The sequence below is a fragment of the Argiope bruennichi genome, chromosome 9 (genome assembly GCF_947563725.1).
Source record: "Argiope bruennichi chromosome 9, qqArgBrue1.1, whole genome shotgun sequence".
NCBI classification, from domain to species: domain Eukaryota; kingdom Metazoa; phylum Arthropoda; class Arachnida; order Araneae; family Araneidae; genus Argiope; species Argiope bruennichi.
In genome coordinates, this window is record NC_079159.1 from 124,842,504 (window position 1) to 124,867,383 (window position 24,880).

Genomic DNA, 24,880 nt, shown 5'->3' on the forward strand with positions numbered 1-24,880 from the left:
ACTTTAAATTCTCTCTATATATGAATACTTTCCCATGAAATGATATGCCGGGTACTTATTTACAGTGTAATAGGTGCTCAATATTTTCGAAATTTTTAATTCAAGATTAACACGTTAAACGCACACCGATGCTTCCTTCCTTTGCGTTCGGCCCGCGGCCTCAACCGATGTTCTTGATGCTTTGATTCCACTTATACTCAAGATGAGGGGGTGGCATTAAATCAATCGCGATCGACTGGTGGACTACCGCCTACCTCAGTAAGGCGGGGTGACCGTCTTACTAAGACTTAAGATGCGCATACTAAAAGAAACATTTACGGAACTTGAATTTTCTTTATCTCTTGAGGAAAATGAAGTTTTTCTCCTTCAAAATGGCAAAATTTTAAAGAGCACCTTATTCAGAACCCAAGAATAACTTTTGGAATCTAATGGACGAAGTAAAGCATCCTAATTTTTAAAAAAAAGCTGCATATCATTTAACATCGTTCTTTGGCTCTACCTACCTGTGTGAATCTGCATTTTCAACGATGAATATAATGAAGGCAACATATCGTTCCCATCTCACAGAAGACCACTTAGAATCCAGTGCAGGATTAGTAGGATTTAATTAAATTCAGTTGGCATAATTGGCATAATATTCAAAATTGGCAGACAGTATGCAGACCAAATCTGCTACAAATTATAACTTTAGATGAAAATGATTTTTTTTCTTGTATTTTGAATTGTTTGATATTAAATGCATCATCTGATATTATATTTGTGGATATTATTATGTTTGTAGTTATGTAGGTAAGTACATATTCCGTATTAATTTATAATACATTTTTTCTTTTAGCTCACCGCACCTACGCTACTGGGTGGACCGCAACACCTTGAAAAAATTAGAAGTAGCCCATAGGCTGGAAAAGTCTGCTCATCCCTGCTCAAGATGTTTGACGTTTTAATGAAACCCATTCAAATATTTTAATCGCATTTATTTATAGAAGGATTTTTTTTTGTTTTATATCGTATTTTATATTGTCAGTCACAGGCGGCTGTAAGGAAAATTTAACGTCAGTCACGAATGACTGACGCAGGTCGAACGGAAAGTTCAGTGTCAGTCACTGATAACTGACGTGGAAAGAGACAAAACACCGTCTTTTACACCCATGACCCTTTTAGTCACTGTTCGATTGATGCGCGAATCAATCCTAAAGCATCATCATGCAACGCTATTTCAATTTAAAATATGAACTTCCTTTTAATTTCAACTAAAAGTAGTTATTTAAATTAAATTTCGTGTTTGCCAACATTGTATTTTGTAATCGGGTTTTCAATCATTTGTTGTAGTGTCTGTCATAGGTTTTTGACATCCTTGTATAATTGATGAAAATGTTCTATTTTCAGAATCAGATGATCAGTAATTGAATTCAAAATCCGTATGAGCGGCACCGTCACCAAGGAGTTATTTTAAGAAAAAGTTATAAAAATGGAAACTAATTACAATAAAAATTCATATATTTAATAATGAAACCGTATTTTTGAAAATTATTAAAGTATGGGTCATAAAAATTGACTCAAAATAAAATCGCATTTTAAAACGATATATCTCATACTATGGTATGACAAAAAACTAGACTTAGTATAATGAAGTTATAGAATGTAGAGGAGTATCCATAATTTAAACTTTAATTCTAGATCGTTTCGTAGCAACATATGCCAATATTTTTGGAGAAAAAAAAATAGCATACACATTAGTATTTTTTTTAAAAAAATACAGAAGGATAAAATAATAAATGTCAAAAAATAGAATATCTGATACTGGTACATGAACATTCATTTCTGAAGGTAAGAATATTCATTTCTGTTACAAACGAATTTATCTACCATAAGAGTAAATGGAACGTGTGGTCGAGAAAAATATGTCTATATTCTAAATAGGAAACTTGCTAAAAATTGATTTTGAAATCGCAAATCGATGGCTTTGTATCTAATTTTACACAAAATAGAGCAAAACATAGTGGGAGGGGAGGACTGAGCTTTTTCTTTAACGGCTTTATTTATGCGTGTCATCTACAAATAAGCATTAAACCAATGAAAATGAGGGAAGATAAAAGTGCAAAAAATTTTCAAGGTACTTGAACTAAACATGTAGATATATTTTACAATTATTTTCTCTTTTTTACTTACATTTCCTTATCATTCATATCATAAAAATTTGCAGTTCTCAAAATCGCAGTTTATATACAAGAGCAGAGCTTGTTTATATTAAAACTTTTAATAAAAACTAACCGTTAAAGATAAGAACTAAATTCATTTTTATAATTTATTTACCTATAAAATTGAAAAAAAAATTAAAACTTCAGAAAATAGAAACGCAGATAGAATTTATTTCTGATAAGTGTCCGAATTTATTAGTTTCACATTGGTGGAAAAGTTAAATTTGTTGGAGACCACATTCGACGATTTGCTTAAGTCATAAATCAAAATTAAACATTATTTCATTCCCAATAAATACATCCTGTATTTAAAAACTACAATTATGTAATCCGAGACTTGCCGAAAGATTCGGGGTGAGCATTCAATCTATTATATAAAAAAACCCGAAAGACAATCTAACTACAAAATACATAATAAAATGAACTTGAAAAACACACAAAAAAAGGAAAGCTATAACTAGTAAATCATTAGAACATTAAATAATTAAGATACGCATACAGTCAATCTAAAAACATTAAAAAAAAATTTCTAAGAATTCTAAGCCAGACATTTCAGAAGCTCTTCATTAAACCAGAAGCCACTCAACTGTCACAAATGCGTATGAGGAAGTAGTCAGACGGGGTTGTCCAACTGGATGCATTTTAAAAATGATTTTCAGGACCATGAAGGCAAAGATTAACCAAGTGTTTCATTAATGTCGTAACAATTTTGTTCCTGCAAAAACACGCGAATTTCATCTCTCATCTTTGTTTACTGTGGCGTTCAATCAATTTTTATTTTTTAATTTTGCGTATACAAAGTAAACAAGATATTTTAATTGTTGAAAAATTCAGCCTTGAGATTTGGACAATTCTACATATTTCAGACTTACCTGGACCATAAAAACCATTCTGTCCATTTCACTGTTGAGTTACAAGTGTCACAGACGGATGTCTGTCAATATGATCTCAGAAGCAGAATGGAATTTGATATACGGTCTTAACAAAACTGCCGATTTGTATCGAATTTTGTCAAATGGTAGACTGCCTGTCAATGCGTCTATGTCTATATGCATGAATGCGATTCGGAAACGCCACAAGCTTGATAAATGACAGTCTAATTCGTCTTCACGCTAAAATTCTAGACGTACCAAATTTTGGAAGTAACCCTTCAAGAATATGATGCACTAGATGAACTAGCTGAACATAATACTTGAACATCCCTCTTGATTATTGTAACAATCCTATTTTCCTCTGGACCCACTATAGTCTCCCATGGAAGGTCCATCAGCCCCTGGGAATTTCCGCCAATTGTTGGGAGCCAATACTCTGATTCATTCAACGTTTGCGAATAAGATAAATCAAAGATGAACTCCAAAATTGGTTTCTTCAGACACGGGGAGATCTGTAAGGCTTTTTGTATTTAGTCTCATCGCATGGCATTAGAAAAATTATGCATTTTGAATCATTGCCTATTTCCTTTGGCACAAAATTTGATATACATTTATAATTTGCAGTCATTTTTCAGTTCGTTGTGTTAAATAGTTGCACACGGGCACACGGGCAGATAGATCAATAATCTCTCGGTTGAAGGATCTCATTTTATATAAATGCAATAATTTTAGCATGAGTACAAAATTGCATTGATCTAGTTCACCTAGTATTTGAGTAGTCACATTCATTCAAATTAAAATGTGCAGGTAGATAACTTCAAAAATGCATTTTTCTGATTCAAAGAGGTCTCAAACGAGGAAAAAGTTCATTAAAATTTCTAGATAGAATTTACAATATAGTAACTTGACGATAGCAGTATTTTCTTATAACATACTGGGTGATTATAATTAAAATACAGGTGTTTTAAATCTAAAGGGAAAACTATTTGGAGTATATTGAAGAAACTTGGTATTTGTTGTATTTAGAGCACGGGAAAATGAATTACACACTGTGTGTGTAATTCATTCGATTAATATAAAAAAGTTAATGTAAAAGGGTTAATATAAAAGAAGGTTGAACTAAAAGAATAGTAACTATACCACTGCTTTGAAAGAATATCGTCGTCTTAAAGCTTTGAGAAAAGAACTGATGTCCGTGAATGGCTTGAAGATTATTAGTAAATTTGAAGCTATAGAAAATTTCTGGTTGTTCCCTGGAACTAAAGGATGAAGCGCTGTGAATCAAAATTTTGTGGAAGAAACTAGAGAATCAATTGATTCAGGCTTAGTGGATGACAATATGTAAGAGCTAGAAGAGTAGCAAGGACCATGACCGACCGTGAAAGAAGTGCTATATTTGCGCTATATTTTATGACGCTATCCATACGAAATTAAAATTTTGTAGCGCTTAGAACCAGGAAATTCACAATAAAGAATTGATTTTGCTAACTTAATTATTTCCAAAATCGATGACGAATCGTAGATTTTCTGGGCCGATGAAGAGCATTGCACTTTATCAGGAGAAGTCAATACCCAGAATTGTAAGTTTGGGGGTGGGGGGGATCAGCCAACCTACAAGCAGATTTCGGAAAATCTTTTCATTTAACGTTTGTAACAGGTTGGTGCATAACTGCGGACTATATTAATGGTCCATTGTTTTCGAAAATCTTACACCATCAGGACTCGTTCACTACACCCAATTCCGTTTCTAATGATCGTTTCACCTGATTTGAATCCTAGCGACTTCTGGCTGTGGAAATATTTTCAAGACCGCGTCTTTATGCCATGTTGTTGATTTCAAAGGAGTGTTACTGGACATCCTAGAAATTCAACAGGAAATATTAGGTGCCACTACGGATCATGCTGCCCTTCGTCTGTAGCATTTGACTTAAAGACATATATTGAGCAAATATTGTAATTTTATATCTTTTGATAAAGAAAAATGTTGTAATTTCAGCGTTTAAAGTACAATTACATTAATAGAAGATAAACTGCTCTTTCTAAGCAATGTGTTCATGCAAGAGTTCAAGTACTTTGAAATTTGTGCATGGTCCTGAAAAAGAGAAATCGCATAGCAACACTGTGGGAGGTTCGGGGAGATTTTTGAAATGTACTCTGAACTTAAGCAAATTGACATTTTCTGTTGTAACTTTGAAAATGATAATGCAAAATGTATTTTTGTATTTAAATCTTAAAAAAAAAACATTTAAAAAGCCTTTAAAAATAAAAATTATACCAATTCAATAATACCAATTTATTCATACAATTTTTAAATTTTGACAACTTAAAAAAAAAATATTTATCCTTAGTTTGAAAAAAAAAAATGTTTTGCATTATTTCAATGAAATTTAAATCATTTTCTGTATTTCTACCAATATTTAATCCAGTTCTTTTTTACCTTCCATTGCTGACAGCTGAGAATAGAGTATACACTAAATTTATATTTTTGGAGGAAAGCATTATACATTTTTACTTTCTTATTTTTATTAATTCAAAGGAAGAATTTATAAAAAGAAATTAATAATGAAAAATCTATCAACATCCTCTAAGATATTAGGTAGTATAACCAATATATTGAAACTCTGTTTAATTAATTTAACCCCAATAACTATGTCAGAGGTGCTCATATAACAAATGAAATACGCTGCACCATTTTAAAACAGGAACTAACTGTGCATATGACATAAGAAATAAGTGTTTTAGTACCACGTAAAGAAACATGCAATCAGATGTCCGTCGCATGTACTCATACGACGGATGTGTTTTTAGGAATCGGATGTTTTTCAGGCGACGTCATGCAATTTGAATGTATTACATTCATATAGAAAATATGAACAAATGTAAAATTATAAAATGTGATTTAAATGTATCCATAATTTGATGTTTAAAATTGTCAAATTACAGAAATATTTAATTTAAATTAAGTCAAATATTTCTGGCTAACTAATTGGTCACTAAAGGCGACTACTGTTCATTTCAGTATCCTGGGACGACCCCTTTTCGACGAATCTATCTCACTAAGGGATGACATGCGGAAGGATGTGCGAATTTCCGGAATTTACTTTATTGTTAAACGTAAACATGGCCCCTTTTCCTCTCACCCTTATTTTGTCGAATTAAACCTATCCTAACACACGCGCAAAAGCGCGGAAGGTTGTAGAATCCGTTGTCAAACAAAATAACGACAGAAGTGAGGGCAAAAATTATTAAAGTAAAATCTTAAGAGAAAAACTTTTTATTCCATATTAAGTCAATATGATTGTTCCTGAACAAAAGGCGTGCAGAACAAGGATTTCATCAGAGAAAGACAAAGTAAGTAATTCAATGAGAATTAACCTTCGGAATTGCATCGCAAAAAGATAACAGATAAATGGTTTATTTTTTATTGGCACTGATAACAATTGCATTATGTAAAGGGGCAGATCAAAAGTTGTATTTTAAAACAATAGCACAAGTATAAACAAGTGCGATTTGGAGAATAATCGTCAATTAGTAAGTAGTAGATGACACATACATGCAAAATCAAGGAAGCACTTTAAAAATACATAAAAATGCATTGCTCTCCGATATAATTATCATTCAAGTGAAGTTCAGTTATAAACCCAACTCGTTTTGAAGAAGCGTGAAGCTTGTTTTGAGACGGACTTCAAAATTTTGAACCGTAATCAAATGACTTTTGATTCTATACGGCCTTGTAAAATTTCCCATCACACTAGTAGGAAAACATTTGATCCTCGTGTACCGGGCCATATATTCACTTTCCTTACCCTATTTCAAGTATGGAGGAAAACTGGGCAATATTGACTCAAACGACCGAGAACTTTGCAAAGGGTAGTGTTAATCCAGGCGAACATAAAATTTGTTTGGTTCCTCCACCTCCAAAATGAATCATCCACTTCCTTTAACTCGTGTTAAAAATGAAACGATTGTAATGAATATGGCGGCCAAGCATTTGCATTCGAATTCCGAAACTGTAGAAAGCAATGATGTAATTTTCGTCAAATCGCGAATTAAAACCCATGGTCAAATCCAATTTCTTAATAAATCTTTTGAAGTATTCGTACTACATTTTTAATGTAATATACAGTTAAAAAAGTTTAAACGCATGAAAAAAAAATGTTTTTTCTAGAAATATTTTTAGAATTTATTATAGGATAAAATAACTTTTTGCTTGCAGTTTTCTATATTTTGTTGACAGATCTCCTGTTGTACCTATGTTTGAAAAAATGCTTCTTGTCATTTATTCAAAAAATGGTGTTTAGATTTTTAGGAAATATTTCCTTTTTAGACATTATTAATAGTGTGATAATTACTATTTTTCATCTTCAACCTGTAAAAGCAAGATATATATTACATTCTTTTATACGTTATAAATGCCCGATATGTGTTACAAAATTTTAGAGATATACGAAAATTGCATTTATTGTAAAATTACTATAAACGTATGTTTCTTTTTAAATCTTCAAAATAATAGAAAACATTTTCAATCATATTTATACTGTAAAAAAATAGCAAATAAACATTTCTTTTCCCTCGATTTACCGTTCTATTAAAATCCGCTTGATTGGCGAAAATATTGTTTTTTTTATTAACATAACAGTTTCTAATTTAAACTATATTTAGAATTGTAACCTTTCCCTATTATCACAATATGCTCACGATATTATCCGTGTATAATACCGTAGAGATCTCGTAGAATATCTTGTGCTGATAAGGTTTGCATCATTTAACCTTAAATTTAATTAAGGGATATTGCTATTTCATTTTTTTCTTTAGTAACACTTTGCAGTGCTCATTTCTATGTTTGGAAATTTCAATAAGATTTTTTTTTCTTATCATTAGTTATGGAAAAAATATATTTTCAAAAAAAATTGCTATTATTGTTGTTTTAATTAAAATGAAATATTTTTGCATGAATTCAAATCAAGATTCTAGTTTTTCTGCAGCTGAGAAATTAATACGATTTATTTAATAATGGCTAATTAAAACTTAGGACAAACGCTACAATTAAAGGAGTGTCTTGTTAAATTTAGAGAATATTATTCAAAGCATACTGAATCTGAGAGTAGTGATGGAATGGCGCATTTTAAATACTTTCCGAATACGATAACAAGCTGAAAGTTCACTGATGATGTTGGGATATTGAGGGGGAGAAATTCATATACGATATATTTTAAAAAGTTAAAATTTTCAGACGCACAGATAATAGATTCGTTACCCAAGCAATTACAAATCGTGGTCTTTGTCCCAAATATCTGCACCGTTGCAACTTTAAAGCCTGGAGTTGGACAAGATAATATTTATTATTGAATATTTAATATTTATTGAATATTTATTTATATTTAAGGGTTCGAAACCTTACCATTAGGGCACTGCGCTCCAAAAATACGAGAAAATTAAAATTAATTAAAAATTTATAGCCATTTCAAACCGATTGAGACATCTAATTTCTTGCTGACCGTACCGAGCCCATCGCTCGTTCTGCACTTGGATGTTGAACAGGACGGCTTGCTATATGCAGCGAATAAGGAAAATACTTTCCTGAAATTCTTTCTGAATTCATATTTCTCTTTTCTAATGTGTTCATTCATATTCGCTTTTGAATCGTATTACTTTTTCTGTGTACTTCGTATGCAAGAGTGAAAGTATTTGAATGGTAAAAAAATTCCAGATTTCGCCGAATCTGTGTGTTTTAGAAGCCCCTGATTTAGACACACACACACACACACACAAAAAAAAAAGTTAGGCATTGGATCTATCTGTATGAGTCTTCCGATGTCTCATTTTATGTCTACTACACTGTTTAAATAACCGGACGATTATAGTTGCAGGGGCATGAAATAGTTTTATGTTTGTCTGTGATAAAGATAACTTCAAAACGCGTTGAGCTAGATGGATGAACTTTGGTCACGGTCCACACTTAAAATTTCTATATTTCGATAATATTTTGAGCAAAATTCGTTCAGAAGTATCTGTTCGAATGTCATTTTACACGATAAATACAAAATGAAGAGAGCTAGATGAATAAATTTTGGCACACAGAACATTTATACTGTAGACATTAAATTTTGAGCCAAATCCTACAAGAGGTTGAACCGACTAGCGGTCTGTACCTTCAAAAGAATGCAACTTAAAATATCAAATTTAGTATGTGATTTTATGAATACAATTCTAGTTCTGTATCAAGTTTAGATTTCAATCGGTTGGTAAAAAAGAGTGTAAAACAGAAATTTGATTCTTGGATACTATTAACCGCTTGCCAGAGATTAATCGCCAAAAACCTCACTAATAATCATGCGACAGATTCAGTAAAAAAGCCAATTTCAAGCCAAAAGTTAATATTTTGTAACTGTTTTAAGCCAACGCAAGCAAGAATGTTCTATGGGATATCTTATTAGAGAATATGCGAGAAAGTTTTGGAGAGACCAGCGCCGCTTGCTAAAATACTGGAAGAGAACGCGAGGATGCGCACAGAGTAACGGACTGATGCGCCATCGAAATCAAATGGACTGGAATGGTGGCAAACGATTAGAAGTTTATTTGAATGAGTCGAATAATGACCTTTTCATACACGGCTTTGACTTAAATTCTGGAAAAGATTTGCAAATTTTGTAAAAGTGTCATACCAAATTTCACGTCTGGCGATCCTTTCTTATGCTATCATGCTCAAAAACAATAGCCGAAGCGCGTTTTTATGACCCGAGTAAGCTATGAAATGGAAATGATCAACAACTCGAAGTCAATTTTTTTTTAATTGCAACATTGTTTACTTCGTACACTTGCTGCGCTCAATTGCTTATTTCATACACAAGAAAGCCATTTAGCCATTCCTATGGTGTTTCGAATTTCCATAAAGATTGAGAGAAATGCAAAGATGGCGTCGTGCTGGGAAGCGATTGAAATTTTCAAACGAATCTGTCCGAAATCTCGATACATGCATCATATCGAAAATTATAAGCTGGTCAATTTCGTTTCTTCACGTTTTTGCCGCCATTCAGCTAGTACCTAGAGAGATTACGAACTCGATTTCAAGACAAAAGGGGACTTCATTGGAACCGGTCAGTCGCCTCGGGATTGATCAAAGAACAGTTTTGCTCTATTATTCCAGATTAAATCGGCTGTCTTTAGGAGCACCTTGAAGATTTGAAATACATAACGCCATTCTATGGCCCCGGTACCTGTAACACTGAGTTATCTAACCAGTTGGATGAGCACAAGATGGAAGGGGAGAAAAAGAGAAAAGAAAGAAACGACAAACCATCCAAGAATCTCCACCGAGAATCCCATCGGTGTCAAATCCTGCAAGGCTGTATTTAATGTTTTGGCGAATTAACTAAATGGAAGGAACAATACCTAAAAACAAATGGTGACAATGGATTGAACTTAGAGAAATGATATTACTAGTTGAAAAGAAAAAAAAAATAATGAGTAACAATATAAACATCTATAAACATAACAAACATTGTAGAATCAGAAATCTATACCGTCATTCTGGGATCTGCGATTATGATTTCTTTTGCGAGAACGTGGTTCGTTGGTTCTATAAGGTACTACAATGATGGTGGAATAATTTCAACTGATTCTGAAGAGTGGCATTTTGGTTTTAGCTATTGTGTGGTCTTGAAGAAATCTTGGTGTTTATGAATGATTTACTAAAGCGTGAATCTTGCCACATGAAAGGACATTCGATGAAACTCCAGTACCATTCTTCCGTCGAGACTTGTTTCTAGCTTTCCCATGCGTCATGAGAGTCAGCAAGCAGTCTGTTGCATAGTGAATTGGGGATCCTATCTCCTCACAGCTACAGCAAGGAGTTGTCCAGATGGAATCTATAGGTATATCGGGAATGGTTCGTGTCCAATGCAGAAGAGGACATCCACTCTGTTCCAGTGGGTTGTTCTCACGGCCGAATGATGTTCATAAGATTTTTGTATTGATGTTAGAAATTCACATCTTACTTCGACGCCTGGTTTATGAGGTACAATGCCAGTGTCAAAGAAAGTAGCACACAATATACTAAACAAATCTGTTCTTACTCGTGCCCATTGATGAGGTACACTGCTTTTTATCTTTTTGAAGTAGTGCTAAACAGCCGCATGTTACAATGTTCATAAATTCCAAAACAAGCACCAAAGTCAATTTAAAGGCACAGGCACAGTATAGGCACATATTTTTCTATACCATTTTAATATACTTCCTAAACTAGACGACGTAGTTGATTTATAGTTCATTCACTGAACTAATAAATAAGCGCTTATAGAATCATGCGAAAACCGAAAAATATTTCCATATGCCTACATACATTGTGTGTGCGTGTGTGAGGGTCCGTGTGTGTGCGTGCATGCGCGCACATTTTGTGTAATGTTACAACAAACTTATTTCTATTTCATCTTTAGGCTATATGAATATGCTGAAACAGTAGCACAATAAGACAAATGTTACACTCTTTCTATTGTTTTCATTTTATTACGAAATTTTGAAAAATTGAGAAATCGGATGTTTTGAAAGATTTTCACAAATGTTCTTCTCTTTTTCCATTCTTTATTTCTTTCAATTTTAAGAAGTTGTATTCTTAAAATTGAAAAGGTTATAGATCATAATTCGTTTTTATCAAAAAAATTAATTCTCAAATGGCCTTCAAAGAATTTGGCTCGTTTTATATAAATAGTTTAGAATGGAATGATCTCACTGTGAGAATCTCATTAAAGCACATGCACATAATGGAAAAGAATCCTATCAATTTTTCTGCTGTGCGAGAACAAATATTTTGGGTTAAGAAACGAATATGAAATGGCAAAGTTTATTCAATTTTTTAATATTACGCTTAATGTAGAATCTCGCCTCATTCTACAGTACATTCGAAAAAGGATTTTGAATGTACCATTTTTGAATTTGATCGTTGCCGATTGTTCTTTTTGGATATTACATTTAATGTTTGCTTTTAAATAGCATTAAATTTTACTTGGTCAATTTATGTTTCATTTGGTTTCAAATAACCATTGGTATAATATATGGAGTAAAAAAAAAATAAATTTAGAATCTGTAAATAAGTTTATTTGTTTCAGTACTTTCATCGGCGGCTTTAAATTTAAAATAACTAAAATTAAATATTTTAAATATCTCAGTTGAGGTAATATTGTGAATTCGAAGTTCAATTCTGTTAAATATTTGAGCAGTAAAATAAACATCTTTTGTTGAACATATAAATAATTCTGGTATAAACACATTTTGCTGAATCGTGTTTTAGAGACAAATGCAGTTTGTGGTTGCAGTTGACAAATGCTAACATTTAATAAATATCAGCAATTAAATAGTAATTTAAAATAATCCTAACGCTGTTACAAGAGCATTTCGCTACTTTCTTTAAACCTTCAGATAAGAAATATTTTGGCTACAGTTTACAATAGCAACATTAATTAAAAAGGCCGAAAAATAAAGGTTAGATAAATTTTTCCTGACGTAATTATAAAAATTGCTCAGTTTGAATTAAGAACAATTGCCTGAATTGGACAGATCTAATCAAGACAGTAATTATCTTTTCGGCGATATTTAAAGATACGAAACCTTTCTCAAGATCATGTTTATGATAAGGTTTCCCTTATTTATGGGGGGGGGGCACTCAGGATTCTTCGTTAGGTCATGATTTTTGCGATTAATACTCAGAAAAACGGAACTTCATCGAAAGTCTGAAGTCATCTAAAAACAAACACTACCAGATATCTACTGGCATTCCAGATTTAAGTATTGGGAAGAAATGAACGCAGTCGACATTTTGAAGGCCGAACAAATGAAGCATGCATATAATTTGAACAGTTCATTAGTCATTTTATTGAGACCATAACCACCTGTTTACCATTTATGTACTTCTCTGAAGAATGGAATTCAAATAGTTTCATCATGTGACTATTGTTCGAGCACAAAAGTCACCAGCAGATTATAAAAAAATACTGAAGTATGTCAAAACCCAAAAATTCTTCTGTTTTAATTATGTTTACAGAAATTATTAATCTAATTTGGAAAAATCAGGCTTTATTTGAACCTAAAAAAAATGTGTCTTTAAAATATTTTATATTAGTTTTCAGAGCACTACCACATTCAAATATTTCGCAGCTGATTTAATTACTAAGGGATCAACTGACATTTAATTTCAGATCAATCGTTTAGATGTAACTTCATGACCAACATTCCACCAAATTGTCTGATACTAATGGCCTCTTATTTTAAAGGTCTAACTCAGTTCTGTTTGTTGTATACAAGAACCTTTCTAATGGAGAGGGTCCCATGACGTCATAACGCTATTAAAAATGCAAATATATAGTTCATCAATTGTCTAAATTTCGTTGTACAGTAACTTTCTTTTTTTAATCTTGTAAATTACTCACATTAAATAGAATCTTACTTTCTTAGCTTTCAATCATGAAAGGAAAGCACGCGATTAAATATTTAATGAAACAATGAAAGCCGTTTGAATTGCAGGGTGACAATGTAATCCATTGTTGGAAATTAGGCACAAAAAATATTAAAAAAATTGCCAGAATTCAGCAAATTATTAAAATTAGTATCATTAACAGAAATTTTTATCAAATTCATTTTTAATCAATATTTTTGAAAATTATCGAAGAAAACCGCAAAATTCAGTTTAATTTTTGATTAAAATTTTTAAAAATCACTTCGAGGTGCCCATTATCACCATCTAAGGTATATAAATGCAAATTTGGTAGCAGTAGTTCAAACGGCATCAACACACACAGGCACTTATTAGAAGAAACGGATGAATGAATAGATTGCGCCCGTTTCCTTCGGAATTACCCAGTGCAGCTATTCATTTTTGCCATTGTTCATCCAAAGATGTAAGTGCGAATTTCGAGTCCCTTTTTGCTGCATCTTCAAGTACTTTCTCTGTTATTCTTTAGAACTCAATGACCGTTTTACTTTATGCAAGTTTTGTGAATAGCGATAATCACAAATCAATGAAATTTCTCAGAGGGAAACCATACACCTCCACCGCAAAAGCTATACTAACGATAGTGAAATCCTTCTTTAACCTCGTAAGTTTATGGGAAGAGTCATTACCACCAAATTATAGCCAAGGAAAATATTTTGCTGTTTCTAGTTTGATGTCACCACAAAAACAAAGACTTTGACAATATACTGGGAATAAAAGACAAGACAAACCAAGAAACCATTTTTTATGTGGATCTTCATTCTTTCAATGCTATTTATATTTGTGGTTTACTGAATCACAAACATGAAATGTTAAGTATACGTTACGGTAGAAAATTAAATACATGCGGTCATTTTTAGTGCCTTGCCTCCAAATTGAGAGAAAAAAGAATAAAACCCATCTTGTGTTAAAATATATTTTTGGCCTATATACCGCAAAAAATATATAAAAGATGAAAAACGTATGCAGAAGCGAAAACTGCATTACTTTTGCATTAGCATTATATCACATTATGCCCGAACAGAAACGTAATTGCTAATTGCTTAATAATATCCAGTGGGCTTAGAACTCGTATAGAGATCACACATTTTACTAAAACATTTCATTAAGCTAAAAATGACTCTAAAATCAAAAATTGCATTTCATACCAAAAAAAAAAAATCAAAAACGCATTAAAAACCATCTGTAGTTCAAAAATAGTCATTTAAAGGGTTAAGGAACAATAACTGGGATGAAGGAGAAGATGCTGCAATGGGCATGAATACAAATCCAGAAGTTTCTATTAACAGTTTGCAACGCCCTTAACAAGCGAAACATTGAATCAAGCGCAGCTATAAAACTTTCAGTTTCGGTAAACAAGCAGTTTAGTTTGAAATCTTGTAGATGAATGCCCACTTCAATCATTTATTTCAAATTATCCACCGGTATATTGCCAAAACATTCAAAAAGTACATTAGGAATAGTTTTTTTTTAAAGCGAAAAAGAAAAAAATTGGGTACAACATGAAAAACAGGAAAGATGAAAAAATTTTAACTTGGATGTGGCGAAAAAATGTCATGATTAACTGCTTGCTTCGACTCGGAGGTCAAAAATCCAGTTGAAAGAGTGGAATGCATCCAAATACTTTTTTTAGAATGTTTGTGTTTTCATATTTTATGCACTGGAAAATAATGTTTCAGAATTTCATCTTGCACGCAAGTAGAAGGAGAGTCTGAAACGTTCGTGCTGCATTTCTTTGTGGCTATTCAACAATAAGTACAAAGAACCATTTCTACGCCATGTACTTGAACGTTTTACACGTATAGTTTGTGAAATATCTAAAACTTTTCCAAAAATATTTTCAAAAATTCATTAAAATCAGAAAATGATGGTGAAATTGATTTCACTGAAAAGCTCTTAGAATGGAAGAATGAGTAAGAACTGTGCAATAACGTGCTTTTAAATTATTGAGGAAATATTTAGCATTTCGATTTATTTTTTTACTACAGACTTGAGAAAATTTTTGAAAGGTGCTTATTGAATGAGCACCTGCCACTCGTGTCAAACGTTTCTTTAGCTCAGTAGAAGGTTGTCTTATCTAAAGGATTATAATCTATTAGCATTTAAAATGTCCGATTTCACTTCCATTTTTAACAAAGAAAATGACATAATCCATTTTAAATATGTAAAAATATTAAATGAAATACAAGGAATTTATGAAAAAGGGACTTTATTAACATTGCATTTATTAAATGTAGAACTATATAATGAAATGGTTCATATTTATCATGATCAGAAGTAACGGAAATCTATTTTCAAAATCGCATTGTAGAAAAGAGCCGGTTTGTTTGAAGGCGTTCATCAGAGAAATGACTATTTTATGAGTGCATATGTTAAGGTCAGTGTAAATAATAACTGGTCATTATTAATAATAACCGCTTCTTTTGGTCAAAGTGATTAAATGGTTTATAAAGGATTGGGACAGGGGTGTACCTCTTCACAGCAAGTTTAAAAAACCATACGAAGTTTTTCTATGATATTTTTTTTCTAACTTTTTTTTATTTCATAATGAGTCACGTCTTTTTTTGGAGGGGGGGGAGGAAATAAGTCATTTAACAAACCCAATATCTGTTGAAGTAGGGAAAAAACTTTTTTGAAGCATTAAAGGGGGGGGGGAAATACCGGATGGATTTAATGGCGGATATAGCAGATTATAATTTTTTGGAGGGGAGGGGGCAGAAGGATCAATCAATGTTCCCTCTGATATTGTGTAAAAGTTGCCAATATATAAAAACGCGAAAAACTGACATTGACCGAATTTCATTGGTTATTAATAACCGGTTAATGTGATGAATGCTCATAAATTATTCACTTTAAACGGCTTATTTGGTTATCATTAATAATGACCGGTTAGTATTAATAACCGATTTTTCATATTGACCGTAACATGTATCTCAATTATTTTATAAATTCTGCATTTTTATTGGATCATGAGTGTTTAAATTCCTATTTAAGATACCGATGAAACGCCAAATTACTCTAGCCAAAAGCGTTCAAAATTATTAAGACTGTCTCTAGATCAAACTGTCTTTTCCATTGAGTAGTTTGAAAAAGCTTTGCATCATGCAGGTCACCATTCATTGATAGTATTTGGCCTAAGAAACATACTGCGAAAAATGAGTTAAAATGCGACTAGGAAATATTTATGAAAAGACTTTCATGTTCCAATTCTGTTTCACTTTCATAATAACGAGTTCATTTACTCCACATTCCACGCCGGACATAAACCACCGTCGAAACCATTCCGTTTCTCCAAAACGATTTCAAACTGATAGGGCAACCAATAAAGGTTGGACGTTGTCATGGAAACGAGCGAAGTTTCACCTAAGCGACAGGGAAATGGTGGGGGATGCGTCAGAAATATTTGAGGTGGGCGAATATGCGAACGCGACGGAGACCTGCGTCAGTGAAATGCAAACGCGTAAGGCGAAAATTCCCTCAAACACAAATAAACAAATTCGAAATAGATTTTTTTTTTTTTATTGTACAGACGCATTGTCGAGAGGTAGGTGAACTTCTCTGAATTTACTCGAACGAGGAAGTGCGTTTTCATGTCTCGTTCATCATTTAAACGGATTTTTTCACCCCTGCATTTCAGAAATTGGTGAGCATTTGTGCTTGAGGGACAAGACATAGTAAATGAAACATTACTATCGACATCCTAAGTGAATAGATGCAACTATCGAAATAAGGAGGAATACTAAGAATACAAACAGAATGAAATGCAGAATTTTGCGTGGATTTCGACCATTGAAAAAAATGAAAGGACACCAGATTTGCGATCTGTTACTTTCTCGTGTACGAAAAACAGAGAAAGTAATAAAAAAATTCGAGATCGAGATTGCCCTGTTTAGACTTCCCAGAAATTTGATATATGACTTTTATACCAAATTTGTTAAATTCCACCAAATTTTGAGCAAAATCTATTCAGAGGAGGTCTATGTCAGGCTATTCGAATAAAGAGAACAATGACTGCGCTACCATTTTCTCAAACATCTAAACCACATCAAGGTTTATCCTTAACATACATCAGGTCTACCTCCAGCGAAACCGGATCCGATACCTGCGATTCTTTGACTCGAATCCGAAATCTTACCATTAGGGCTCTGCACTCCAGAAATATGAGAAAATTAAAATTTTAGATGTCTCAATCGGTTTGAAATGGCTATAATTTCTAGATGTCCATACCGCACTTATCTATCGGACGGTTATAGTTGCAAGAACATGAAATTGTGTAACGTCTCTCTGTAACAAAGATAGTTGAAATGCGTTGAGCTAGATGAATGAAGTTTAGAGTACGATCTTGACACCAAATTTGTAAGTTTCTATCAAATCTAGAAATTCTTTCAGATGTCTGTCTGACTGTTCAAGTATAAGTAAACACGATAAACAGAAAACAAAGAGTTGGAATAAAATTTGGAACAGAGATTTAACATCTATACTGTAGACCCCTATGAACTTCTGAGCAAAGGATTCAACGTTTGACAGTCCGTACTTTCAAAAACAAACGCGATAACTTAGAAACGCACTAAAATGCCTCGCATTTGGCATCTGATTTTGTGACTACAATTGTAGTTTGTGCAAAACTTAGCGCTTCAAAAAAGAATTGGATTTTCGGATCTCTCAACTCCATGTAAGTGATTAAACGCCAAGGATGACACGATAGCTTCAATAAAAATGCTAAATTGATAAAAATTCTAAATAATATTTCATATCTATTTGTGCGCCAATTCCATGTTAAGCATTCTATAGGTTCATAATTTTTTTTCAGGAAATGGGGGATAAAGCCTTTATTAGAGAGAATGCCTCGCTGGTTGGAATTATGCTAACCGATGGTTTGCTAACACAATATTAAAAGGCAACGAGTATGGAATTTAGTTTGCCACATTCTCAACTCATTTCGAGATTTCTTTCAAATCTGGACGGAGTTTATCGTTGGAAATCTGTCTACTCGAACATGATACTTTAATAGCTAGATGAATGAATTAAAGAGATTTTTAAAATTGTAAGCATGCATCAAGATTCGGTATTATATTGTCAAGCGATTGCCCGTCTGGAAGTCTGAATATGTGCGAAAGCATGAACGCATTCGCATACATTCAGCAGATTCGCATAGACCGAAAATTGGGTTCGCGATTTCCAAAACCAACATACAACATTGCATGAAATTTTGGACCCAAACGGTGGAAAAAGGCATTACATCCAGACTCGAACTAATAAACAGACAAAGTAGATAGCTACCTAGGCTGCCCCAAAATCTTGTGGTTTGCGGTATTTTTAGAGTAACATTTCGTGTTTTCATTTAATTTATAAAATCATACCTTCGAATTTGTTCAAATCAAGAATCGTTTAAATACTGTAATATTATTCTAGTACTTTTGAGGACTTACTTTTTACAAATTTTCTTCTAAAAGGATGTGTAGCGTGATAAGGTAAGTAATATCCAATCTTATAAATAGATATATAAAAGCGACAGGTTTTTAAATTGCTATTTTTTTTTTTTAATTTTTAGATGTAAATTTTGAATTTATAAGCGAGATACTGACACTCTTGAAAGTGAATCCAAAATAAAAATGATTCATTTCCGCTTGTCAAATTTTGTTTCTTAAAATTGGTTATGTGAAGTTCAAACTTTAAAATTAAAGATAACTCATTTTTAATACATTATAACATTGAGCATAGGATGCCCTCCACTCCGCCGATATTCTGCTCATCAAGTAGGAAATCCGCCTCGCGAAACATCTCAGCAAACGAAGAAGGAATAAATAGAAATAGCTGCCTTTGGGATGCAACTTCCGGCGCTGAGGGATGCTGCGGTTTCGCCCGGCGGATCCGAGAGGAGGCGAATGGGATAAATGGACGAAAGCGAATAGATGAATTTGCTTTCCGGAAAATGCACTGAAAAACTGAGAAATAGCACATCTATGTGAAAAATAGCATTGACTCGTAAAAGAGACATCTTGAAACGAATCATGAAAGAGAAGGATATGAAAAGAACGCATAAAGTAACTTAAGGTTACTCTAAATACAAAGTAAAAAGAAAATACAAAAATGTATTTTTCTTCAAGAGAAATCCACAATCAGTTTTTACCAAAATGGTTTTTTGTCCCTCACAACACTGAAAAAAAAAATCAGTTTTCTTTCAATGTAATGCAATGCAATGCACTTCAGTAACTTGCGAGATATAATCGTGCGCTTTCACACTCAAAATACAACGCTTAATGAAACAGATGCTACTTCTTGGTAGTAAGTGTTAAGAAAATTCTTCAAAATTTTAACTAACATTTAATTTGTTTCCCGCTCGGTTATTTTGAAACTATCTTACTGCACAAAAGTCAGTCATACAAATGGAAAATAATTTTCAGTACATACCATTTTAATCTTCAGCAATTTTTATTTTTAGGCTTATTATGTCATTGCTTTTTAGTGCTGAATTGCTTAGCAACAGTGAAATTTCAACCAATGAGGGCCAACAATGGACTTCTAACCCATTTTATGGTTTCAAATTTCTTACTTGCTCAGTGCTTGTATTAATATTTAAGTCAAGATACTTTTTGAGGGTCATTAACGTTAAAGCAGACTTTTCAGTTGCTAATATCAATGCAGTTTTTAGGAAGGCATCCATTCTGCAAATTGCGTGGTGTGCAAATTGCTACCACATAATGTAACATTCACGTCAGACGAATTAAAGCAGCATATATGCTTTGTTCAAGATTTGCAATATTTCAGATTTTTTTTTTTTTTTTTTTTTTTTTTTTTTTTACAGCAATAGGGGAAAGCATGCAGGCTTAAGGAAATTATTTAAAATAACAGAGAATTAAACTTATTATTTATGGAAAATATTTGGGTGTAGTTAAGTTTCGACTGTTCAAATATTTGTGGCGTCTGTATATTGACTTATTTGGTACTTTACGAGCTCAGAGGGTTTTAATGAACATAGATTTTCTTTCCGCAGACCTCAGGAATGCCCGCAGATGCCGCCATTTGCTGCCATACGTTAAAATTGTAGTAGTCTGATTACAGCGACTTTGAAGTTGAATTTTCTAAACTTCATTAATACAAATGATGATTAAGCAAATAATTATAATAAAAAGAATTTTCTCCCTTCATTCTCTTTTATGTTGTTTATAATTGATAAAACCCAGCAAAGGTTGAGATAAAAATCTTCAAGTATTTGTAACATTTTAAATTTTATGAAATAGTTATATTAATACACATCCTTAAGAAAGACTAAGGTTATCTCGGGATGTACCTCATCATTTTGAACCGTGTTCAGATGATGAGCATGATAACCTTCTCCAAACTTCCGCATTATAACAATTGGGGAGACATTTGGTCCGGACGATTTTAACGCGCACCAGCCGCATTTACATGGCAACTCTCCGATGGAATCGGGTTCAGAACCTGGAGCCCCCCCCCCCTCCTTCTCTTCCTGCCCCGGTCCGAAACCTTACCACCAGGCCTAAATCTGTCTCCCTTCGGCGGAAAGAAAAATTTCATTTTGAATGGCCTTGCACGATGTTTAAGATAATTTAAAATCTTACAGAAATTAAACGAAACTTTGTATAGTAATTAAATTCATTAGAAAAATGATTGCATTTTAAATTGTTAGAGATAATTTTCGTGCAATATTTATATCAGGAGTTATTAGAGAGAAAACTCAGAAATCCGGTTTCATTTTTGTAGTTTTATTGAATATCAAATTATTATGAAAATTGGAAACAGCACAGATTGCGTTGAAATGGATTCAAATATGGCAAGAACATATTAGTGCGCACAACCTGATTTGTATAGGAATAGGAATATCTTTGGTGTTTGTTACAATGTACCCATCCAGATATAATACAAAATATGCTGCTTTTGGACTCTTGCTTTAAAACGTGAATATTCTTCCAAATCTTGATTCTGAATTTCCTGCCAATGAGTGATGATTCATTTTGAATAAAATTCGCAAGACATCTTATCAGGTCAGGATCTCGATCATTCCGTCTGAAGCGTCACCAGGATGCAGGCCGCAGTTGAGCAAACACAGCGGCGGCAGTGACCATCTCCAGAAAATAAACCTGCGCGGGGGGAACTGAACCAATGTTTTGACGAGTCGAGCTTGTTTCGTGTTAAAAACAAACTATGAGAGTGTTCTCCCTTCGACTTTCTTGCATATTTCAGCACAACGGTGCGTTCCTCGTCTAGTAGTAGGAGGAAGACCTTCCACAATCTTGATCGCCCACTCATTTGCATGCAACAAATTCAGTCGAACGACGAAGAAATGCATAATAATTTTCGTTTAAACAAAAATGAACAATTTTTACTCAAATCGCGTTCAGAGTGATCTCATTCAGTGGTCTGATCAATATTATCCGTCTCACAATAAAGGAGAGAAAAAAATCATGGCTTCCCAACATTGTGACGAGCGAAATCTGCAACCGAATACCCAGGTTTAGTTTAGTTAGATTAACGTCTCCTTTTAAAGAAACATAAGGGCTATTTTGGGACGGACCTCGTCATTTTTAACAGCGGTCAGATGACGAAAACGACATCCCCCATCCGACCCAACCAAGGATTTAACGTGCACCAGACCCGCTTACACGACGGTTCTTCGGTGGAATCGAGTCTCGAACCTGAAATCATCCGGTTCATATGTCGAGACCTTACCACCAGGGCACCGCGGTCCCAAGGCAGATATAAGAAAAAAAAGTCTCGGTACAGGTGATCAAAACAGGGAAATTTCGATTTATTTTGATAAGATCCCTATAAAAGAAATACAACTTTATATTTTATTGCAGGCATTGCCTCCTCTTACATCAGATGTTTCTTATCTTAAATTTTTTGCTTTAACAAACTTTTATTCAATTAGCTTCTTTTTTCTAAAAACAAAATTTGGTAATCGATTTTTGATTCTTCTTATTTGTCTATAGTTCAAAAGAAACGTGTTCTCGATGATAATATACTATTTCAGTATTTTCAGAACTTAATATATTTAATTAACATATTCGCTTCCTAACCCGAGATAAAGCAGCTGCTTACAAACGTGGGGTTAAAAAACCTTTCCAATAGATTTATCTCATAGATGGCACTGACACTCAATTAACCAATTATGAGCACTCTAGTAGTCAGAGCGTTAGTTAAATTTTCAATATATACGTTTAGTTCAGGATTATTTTTTTTGGGGGGGGGGATTTTCGAATAACTGTATAATTAATAAGTTGTGAGAAAATCGGCTTTAAAATTATTTTTAATTCCCAAAAATTGTGTGGCATTTAACGTCATAAGTCTTATTTACATAAAGCTATATATAATACATAGCAAATTACGATAGAATCTAAAATCTGATCATTAAATCATTCTTGTTTATAAATGAAAACGTTCTTCCAAAATATTAATTTGAATACATTTATGTATGCAGGAAATATAATTCAAGTAAAAAAAGAATCGCACATATTTTACGTGCAAAAATAACTTTAATCTTCTATTTACCGAATTATTTTACGCCATTTTTTTTTTTTTTTTTTTTTTTGTCATTTTTAGACAAGCTTTCATGTAGAATAAGCTAGGAAAGAAGGAATTTTTTAAATTAAAATATTTAAAGATTTTTTTTTTATTATTTCTGCCTTAAGTTGGTATTTACAAATGGCGGAAGCACGCTCTTCGTGTTTTTTTGAATGTCTTAAGATTTCAACTGATAATATAGGGTCAAGAAAAAATTAAAAAGTTCCCAAGACATACCAACTAATCCTAATAAAAAAATTCTCTAAACAGATTTTTTTTTTTTTTTTTGTCGAACACCTAGTTGATATTCGCCTCCATTAAATCGATATTAAAATCAAATTTTTATATCACTTGATTATGTCTGTATGCAATAAATTATATCGACATACAGTTCAATGAACTTTGAACAGATTTAACATATCGAAGTTGATTAATGGTCCAAGGTCTCTTCTAACTCTTCTTATAAATATGGGATTTCATCAATATGCTTCTCATAAACAATTGAAAGCAGTTTTTTTTAAAGAATCATGTGGGACATACATAAATATTTTTACATGTGCATCACACAGCACTGCTTTAACTAATATTTCAATTTCATGGACCCTTTTACCCTCTTCACTTCATAGAAATCACGGGTTAGAACGATTATCACTGCTCGAGCGTGTCTTCTGTATCGACCATAAAAGTCATCAGACGCCGGGGAAAACGCCAAGACATTCCGTTAAACATAGCGGGAAAAAATCGCATAAATCTCACGATTAAATTCGAAAGAACTCGCAGATTTTATAATTCTTTTTATTGCAGCTGCGATTCGTAATTTAGATTTTACAATATCAAAAATTATTTTAACCAAACCGCTAACACTCCATTATTTTACAGCGCACCAATAATTATCAACTTGTGGGGCGCGCCCCACCAGGTAAGCGAGGATTACCCGGAAGAAGACAATAGCTTGGAGGACGGAACAAAAATCGAAATCAATCAGAAAAGAGCTAATTACTGAAATAGAAATAAAAATAGAAACATTTCATTAATACTAAAATGTTTGTCATTCAATTAGTAACTACATATAAATAAAGTTATTTGATAATCAACATTCTAAAATTGTGCAATTCTTTGTAAAAGCGCTTGATTAAAAATGCCACGGAAAGTTGGGTTCAAGATATCAAGAATCGGAAAATGCCACAAAAAGTTGTTTTCAAAATATCAAGAATAGCTGCTGTACAGAAAGAGGCAGTTTGAATTTCTACAATCAAATTTGGCGTCCTTTATGCGCTGATTATTTTTTTTTCTCTCTTTTGTTCAAATTAATTCTAAGAAACTTACCAATTTGTGTCCGACGTATCCGATCTGACATCTTGATAAGCATCGCGAACACCTTCCTTGTCTACAGCGCTTGCCATGACTCTAGTGATCAGAATTTTCCTTCCTCGACCGCACGCCTTTCAATCAACAAGGGAACGCCGATTTCACCGAACGAACAGGGACGACTGTGATCGGTAAACGAACTCCACGAGAAAGCGGCTCCGCCCACTTTCCGCGATGTTACGTCATGGTTACATCCAACCAATGACTCCTCTGAAAGGGCTCGATGATCGCGGTTGCCATGCAGGGAAAATAATATCTCGCAGTCTAGGCGCAAACGATCAATGAAGCGAAAGAATTAGCAACAAGTTCGAAGAGAAGCAGTAGTGAATCAGAACCTATGGGCAAAAATTTAACCCTTTAATGGAAGAATGCTATGAATTCAAATTCAAAAGCCAGATTATTATATGCTCAATTCAATATAGACTTAAGTTTTA

At 33.1% G+C, this 24,880-nt stretch overlaps 1 protein-coding gene across 1 annotated transcript in view; it reads right to left on the reverse strand.

Annotated features, from left to right (window-relative positions):
* LOC129983843 (coactosin-like protein) overlaps positions 1–24,582 on the reverse strand; it is a 45,557-nt gene extending 20,975 nt beyond the window's left edge. The window contains exon 1 of the mRNA XM_056093503.1: positions 24,405–24,582. Coding sequence (XP_055949478.1) covers positions 24,405–24,481 — 77 coding nt within the window. The 5' untranslated portion in view covers positions 24,482–24,582. The remainder of the gene's footprint in view (positions 1–24,404) is intronic.
* Between the last annotated feature and the right edge of the window lie 298 nt (positions 24,583–24,880).